The 7,229-nt window shown below is 50.4% G+C and overlaps 1 protein-coding gene across 2 annotated transcripts in view; it reads right to left on the reverse strand.

The window, feature by feature from the left end:
* The window catches only part of MMP24 (matrix metallopeptidase 24), a 47,955-nt gene extending 42,743 nt beyond the window's left edge, over window positions 1-5,212 (reverse strand). The window contains exons 1-2 of one of the 2 annotated variants that reach the window (XM_063404705.1): window positions 5,030-5,212; window positions 2,536-2,684 (exon numbers count right to left, since the gene is read on the reverse strand). In XM_063404705.1, coding sequence (XP_063260775.1) covers window positions 2,536-2,684; window positions 5,030-5,128 — 248 coding nt within the window. In that variant the 5' untranslated portion in view covers window positions 5,129-5,212. Of the gene's footprint in view, window positions 1-2,535; window positions 2,685-4,229; window positions 4,974-5,029 lie in introns of those variants that run through there. The other variant, XM_063404706.1, reaches the window with a different exon arrangement.
* Window positions 5,213-7,229: the final 2,017 nt, after the last annotated feature.

A 7,229-nucleotide genomic window follows, 5' to 3' on the forward strand; every position in this document is an offset into this window, starting at 1 on the left:
AGAAACTTTGGGCTTCCATAATAAGTGTAAATAACTCTGATTCTTAAAGTCACTTTAAAGAGACGGAACTTATGACACTGATGGAAGTGGCAGAAAAATTCCTAACTGCAATCTTGAAACTCCTAACACAGACTGAAACAATGGCTTAGTAAACGCTTGAGTAGTTCAGGGCCCTTGGAGGCTGCCTGCCTTGCCAGCTCTCTTCCTTCTGCTCAGCTTCCACAACCAGGCCTGAGGAAGTGACAGCCCAACACAGCCCAGGCAGATGCCCTCCCAGCTCAAACAACAGGCTCACTGCTAACAGCAATCTGGACCTCCTTTTCTGTTCATGCAAATTCTAGGCAAATTCTACCCTGCCATACAACATATTGACCCACTGACTCAGGACAGATGGAGGCAGAGCAACCCAACATACCTCCAAAGCACACCAGTGTTTGGCTGCAGCTGAGGTCTCAAGCTTTTGGAGACTTGAATTTCACAAGAGGGAACCATCTGGGTTTTTCACTCATCAGCCTTTGGGTGTTCATGCACTGATTAAGCCTTGCCCATAAATACAAACTCACTAAAATGTGGGCAACACCTTCCTTTCCTTCAGAAAAACTTACTTACTAAAGCAGGGACTCCCACACACAGTTTGCTCCCTTCCCCTGTCACCAACAAGGCAGCAGAAGCAGCTCCTTAACTTTCCAAACAAGCACCCCAATATCAGAGCCCCTTCTTTTCCCATCCCCTTCCAAATCATCAGCATCCCAAATCCAAGCTTCTACACACCAACTGCACACACAGAGCCTTGCTGGATGGCTCTGCTTCAGCATTCACCTACAAACTGTGTTATTAACAGCAAAGAGACCTCAGATGGAAAATTCCCACCTTTAACAAGCATTTCGTTTTCAACTCATTTGAAAATCAAACATGACTTTATCCCTCGATGGAGAACAAGAGGCTCTTCCTGTGAGCTAAAGGAGGGAATGTTACATTCACTGGAGAGGCAGTCCCAGCCTAGAACAATCCCCTCCTGTCCAGTTCACTAATTTCTTCTGTTTTTCCCTCTTCTTGCAGTCTGGAAGGTATAAAACCAAACCCCTTTGTTCCTTACATTATTTGGTCACTTTTGTGCTACGCTGTCCCTTTTGCCAGCAGTGTGCCCTATAAGGACAGATGAGGAATCAGGCAGAGCATGCTCTAATGTAGCAAGGGCAAGGGACAACTAGGCAAGGCCCAAGCAAGTTCCTTTGGGCTTTCTCTTTTTGCTCACCGTGATGTAGAGAAATTTTTAGAAGAGCGAGGTCATGATTTATTAATAGGGGGTTTGAACAATCCCTGCTACCAGGGAACAGTATGAGAGTCTGTATTGTTCCTGTGCTGGTCTTGTAGGCCTTGAATTAGTAAGAAAGTAGCAATTGTAATAATTTAGTGTGCCTTTGCACGGATGCTTCCTCACGGATGCTGAATATGTGTAACAACTTGTTAGGCCTTCTCATGGATGTAGAAAACAGAATGCTATTCATAAGGCAGAACAAAAGGTAAACTAGATGCCAAATAACGTGGACCAATGAAAAATCATTTAATGTATATGTATATGTACTTTTAGCCAATCACCAACTGTTTAGCTGTGCTTGCTTTCCTCTCTGTAACCTGATAAATAAGAGTATACTAGAAATAAACGAGAATTCAGAGATCAAACCTAATCATATTGATGTCTGTTTGATGCTCTGCTCCTTTCTCGCAACACCGTGAGATCTTTTTTTCCCCAGAAAGCCCTAGGAAGACCTTCTCTGCGTTATGCTTTAGCTAGCAGATGCTCTCCAGACCAACAGCAGATGGATCAAGCCAGTACACGACACCTCAGCAACAAGTTCAGAAGCTACTTTCACAACACCCTTTGCAGCCTACATTGAAGAGAAGACTAAAAAACAAAGTCCCTCCACCCCGGTGATTTACACCAATGCTTCTGAGCTATCAAAACTCTGATCACAAGCAACAACACATGGTCAACATATAGCAGAGAACATCTAATGTCCAACAAATGGCAACTATGGGCATCTGAGTAGCCCTGACTACTGTCATCAGACTACAATAACTCACTTCAGTTCAAACTATAGATCTCCACAAATAGCATCTATGGAGATAAACAAATTCAATTATTAGAAAATAGATTAGAAGCCATTTCTGGAGCCAGATTTTTAACCTAAATTCAGACAGGGATGGAAATTAATTAAATCCTTGATGTCCTCCACTTTCAGAAGCTCACAGAATTCCCACTTTGACTGTGCACCAGCAATGGGGATCTGGGTTCAAAGAACAACAGTAATAAGCTCCTCCTCACAGTCACAAAAAATACTGTTGGCAAAAAGAAAAGTGGGATTGTCCACAGTTTTTTGTTAGAGACACCTTTTCATAATCAAGACTTCTCTGATACAGTCAGTCAGGCAAATCTATCCCTTTTGAGGACTTCTCGCACCTGGAATAATTAGCCAGGAAATATGACAATGCATTAAGAAAGGGAAAGACAAAAGTAGCCTATATTAATCTTACTCAATAGTCGTCTGGTCCAAAACTCCTGTTACTGGGATTCCATAAAACTGTTGCATAGCGGCAACTGCAGACTGCACAGCTTTTCCTGATTGCAAGGGAGACATTTGGCTGTCAGATGGAAGTAAGTAGCCATAAGTTTTTAACCAACCCTGAAAAAGAAAGAAACAGATGGTAAGATGCCACAATAAGTTTTCAACATAACAGTTCAGAACATTTCCTCAAAAGAAAAAGTGACAAACTATCCTAAAAAATTTAGCCATCTCTTTTTTCGGTTAGGTTTGGTAATATCAGCTGATTCGTAGGAAGGGCTGAGGACCCAGCTTAATATCACCTGTTCTGACAAGACAAGACAGACCTGCCACTTAAAAATGAGCATCATCCCTACTGAGCAACTGGGGCAGACTTAGGTCTTTGGAGCACCAGACATGCCCAAGAAGCTTTGTTCTTATTCCAGGGACTTCCTGTGCACCCTGTCCCCTTGCCATCATGGGACTCCTCAGTCCCCAAAGCAGCAAGCTCCCAAGAGCCCACTGCCCACTACCCACTGCTTTCTCTGGACCATCCTTCCAAGAAAACAGCTTAACAGCCCTGAGAAATCCCTAAAAACATAAGTTCAGCTCTGCACTTGCAATGAGCACAGGAGTCATTCTAAAAAAGCCCAAATGAACCAAAACAAACAAACAAACAACCCCTCCCAACCCCAAAACACGAAACTCTAACAACCAAAAAAAACCACACTCAGAATGTTTGAAGACCCTGATTAGGTGAGTGTTTCCTCAGCTAATAGCTAATACCAGCAAACTGTCCAAACAGGAAAACAGCCAACTCTCCTCAAGGAGGTCTGTCCCTTTTCCCTGTCTCTACCCTAAAATGCAGCATTAGATAAAACTGCATATCAAACTTGTCAAAATGCTAAGGACAGCATTTTCAAAAACAAACAATTATTCAGGATTTTTTTCCTCCCCTCTCTTCCCCTGCCTCACTTTGATACGAGGAGAAACCAGAATATTAAGTAACAATAATAGCAATAATGATAATAATAGAATAAAAACTTGTTTTTGTAAACTTCTCCCCATAACTTTTCATGCACACCCCCTAGCCCCCTAGTGCTTCATTCTTCTGGTTGACTCAATTCTTAGACCAGGATTATTATGAGACCAACAAGCTTTTTCCCAATCCATCTGACCCACAGGACATAAGCCCTGACAAATCATCTGCATGACCTGTTCTCCCACTGACAGCATGATCACTCAGGGAAGGGGGAGAGAAGATGCTTGTTCTCCCTTAACATAATAAAGCAGCAGGAAAGGGGCTCAAGTCAGGAGAAGCACAAGTGGGAGAACAATACCTATTTCTTTGTGGCAACAAGAAGATGCAAGAAGCCATTAGGGAGAGAGAAGGGCCATGCTTCCAAAGCAGAAGAAAGAATCACAGAAGGGTTGGAAGACTGTCTCATTCCACTCCCCTGCTATGGGCAGAGGGACATCTTCCACTATGGTCTAGTTGGTTGCTCCTAGCACTGTCCAACCTGGCCTGGGACACTCCCAGGGATGGGGCAGCCACAGCTGCTCTGGGCCACCTGTACCAGGGACACCCCACCCTCATAGGGAACAATTCCCTCCCAAAATCCCATCTAACTCTGCCCTCTGGCAGTGGGAAGCCATTCCTTGTGCACTGTCCATCCAGACCCTTACCCAAAGTCCCTCTCCAGCTCTCCTCGGAGCCTTCTCCAGGTGAACAGCCCCAGCTCTCCCAGTCTGGCTCAGAGCAGTGGAGCTCCTGCCCTCAGAGCATCTCCATGGCCTTGTGCCAGCAGCTCCTTTTTGGCCTCGTGTTGGGAGCGCCGGAGCCAGAGGCAGTGCTCCAAGTGGAATAGGAAGGCGACACGAGAGCTCCAGGTGGAACAGCAAAGCGACACGGACTGGGCATGCTAAAGTTCAACAAGGGCACATACAGCGCTACTAAATCCGGACATCATCAACGGCTCCAGACAAAGCCAACCTGCAAAACTGCTCCAAGACCATTTGCTATTCCTGCCTTGGCCTCTGACAAGCACAATGCCGGGACACCCTATTATAACAAACATTAGCTGCCCTCGAGCAGCGAGGACAGAGGACAGTAACCAAAACAGCTCGGAGTGGGGCTGCCCTTGCGTATCCCCCTTCCCTCCGGCAGCACTCGGAGGTAGCAGCGGGAACCACACGATGGCCACCCGGACACTCCGAGAAGCTGCTCCTGGAGACCGATGCTTATGACCACACAGGAGGGCACGGCTGCTTCTCCGGCCAGTCCCAACTCCGCGGCCGGAGCAGTGCCCGCACACCCGAGCTCAGCCCGGCTCTGCGGGAGATGATGGAAGGCTTCTGGCGAAGGAGGAGGAGGAACCGCTGCCCGGTGCCCGGTGTTCCGGCCACCCCGAGACCCCAAGCGCACATCGCGGCCCCAGGACGCCGGTGGGAGCCGCGGCCCCGCCCGGCCCCGCTCGCGGACCTACCCGGCCGGTGCTGGTGTCGGCGGCGGCGCGGAGCAGCGCGCAGAGCAGCGGCAGCAGCGGCCCCGCCGCGCCCAGCGCCCGGCGCGGGCAGCGCGCCATGGCCCCGGCGGGGCCCGGGCCCGGGTCGGCACCGGCGGGGCTCGGAGCGCTCCGGCCCCGGCGCCGCGGCTGCGGCTGCGCGGCTGCCCGGAAGGGGAAGGGGGAAGGGGGACGGGGAAAGAGGAAAGGGAAAGGGAAGGCGGGCAGCGGAATCTGTCGCTTCCTCTGGTCGTCGGCCGGGGGCTGCCCCGCGGGGAGTGCGGCCGCGGGTCGCCGTGACCGGCCGAGGAGTTGCAAAGCGTGGAATATGCAAAGTTTTCTTAACAAAGGCTGTTCTTCGGTGTGACCATCTCCGGAGAAAATGAGATGTCAGCTGCGGGTAGCCCACAGCAGGACAGCTGGAGGGGTAGTCAGCAGGGACATTCCTCAGCGAATGAGGGCTATGTCGTGTAGAAATTTACCAGCTCTAGTTTGTGGAAGGCCTTCCCAGATTAACTGCTGTGTACCAGAGGTAGCGGGCGGGGCATCAAGCTCAGCCACGAACTTCACCAGTCTCCCTCCTTCCAATTGCAGCCTACTTTCCAGGACACTTCCAGCACATCAGGATCAGCAGGCACCCTGACACCTTTACAGCCAGCCTCGTCTCTCACAGGCTACAGGAGCCCTCCCTCCTGCCAGGCCAAATCATAGCTCCCTCCTGTTCCCAGCAATTCAGTCTGCTGGCAGGGAGAGTATTGCTCGCTGCAGGCAGCCAGTTCTGCCCCTGAGCAGTTTGGCCCCTTGGAGCCTCTTCTCAGCCAGGTAAGCACTGGAAAGTACCAGCAGCCAGATGATCTTCCCTATGCTGCTTCAGCCCTGCAAGATCACTCTGGGTTCTGTTCTGAGTTTTCCTCTTTTATTCACAAACCATTCCAGATAAGAATGACAAACCCACGTTCCATTTGGGGCATGCTGTGTAACCAGAGGGGCTCTGAGGATGGAGGCAGGCAGCACTCGTTTCTCTCTCCTCTCTGACCATCAGCCCCTGCTGAGACCGCCTTCCACCCACTCTCTCTGAGCTTCTGCAGTTCTGCCCTGTAAACTTTAGTGCATTTGTCTGCAGGGACGTCCCCATGCTGTCAACAGCACAGTCTATGCCAGCTGACATGGAGCTATCAGATCCCTCCTAGAATCCTTACTGTGACCCAATGCACTGCAACAATGAACTGATCTTTGTTTTCAAAATGACAGAACTACAGAGGTCGGGTCAAACCTTCTTGAGGGTGTGACTTGAACTCATTTCTTGTCACCAAGGAACAAGTGCACTGTGAGGGGGCTCCTCACACCACCGCTCTGTCCCGTCCAGTCCTCAGCAAAAGGACACTTTTTAACCTCTTCCCCTATGCCCTGCTGACAATGGGAAACAAAGAAAGCTCCTGGAATTCTAGGTATTATAACAGACTCTGTATTTTTATCCTAAAAAAAGAAGGGAAAAAAGGAAAAAACAATCTTAAAGAAAAGAAAAATCCCTGCTGGCTCAGGCAGCCCCAGCAGACAGAGAGCCTCTCAAATCAGCTCTCCTCAGAGCTCCAGCAGCACCGCCAGCCACGGCCCCACACACAAGACTGTTTCTGGCGTGGCCTACAGAACCGATCTTGCAACTTCTGCAAGATGGAGCCCGCAGCTCTGTCTGCAGCCTGCAGGACAAAGGCTGTTTCAAGAGCCAGGCTTCTGACAGCAGGGCTGACGTCGTATGTCTTGTCTTCAAGGGCTGCGAGAGAGAGGAACAGAGCCACGGTCAGGTCCCGGATGTGCGGGGACCCGAGGAGACGCCCATGCCAGGACCATCCCAGCCGGCTCTGGCCGTGGCCAGGAGGGAGCAGGGCCCAAGGGGCTCACCCGAAGCCGCTGGACACTATTGCCCCCCGTGGCCCTGAAATCTCTGTGTGTGCTCTGGCCACACCAGCCCTGGTGCGCACAGGGAGCAGAGCCCTCGCCTCGGGGCAGGGACTGCAGCTCCCCCGGCAGCCCCCGCTGGCAGCCCGCTGTCCTCACTCACCCTGAGAGATGCGCTGCAGCTCTCGCTTGTGAAACTGAATGATGGGCAACTGAGCTACAAAAGAACTGACCAGTGACCCTCCCATTCCACTGGAAGCTTTCAGGCAGGGAGGGCGGGGTTGGG

This window comes from Prinia subflava, chromosome 8 (genome assembly GCF_021018805.1).
Source record: "Prinia subflava isolate CZ2003 ecotype Zambia chromosome 8, Cam_Psub_1.2, whole genome shotgun sequence".
NCBI classification, from domain to species: Eukaryota; Metazoa; Chordata; class Aves; order Passeriformes; family Cisticolidae; genus Prinia; species Prinia subflava.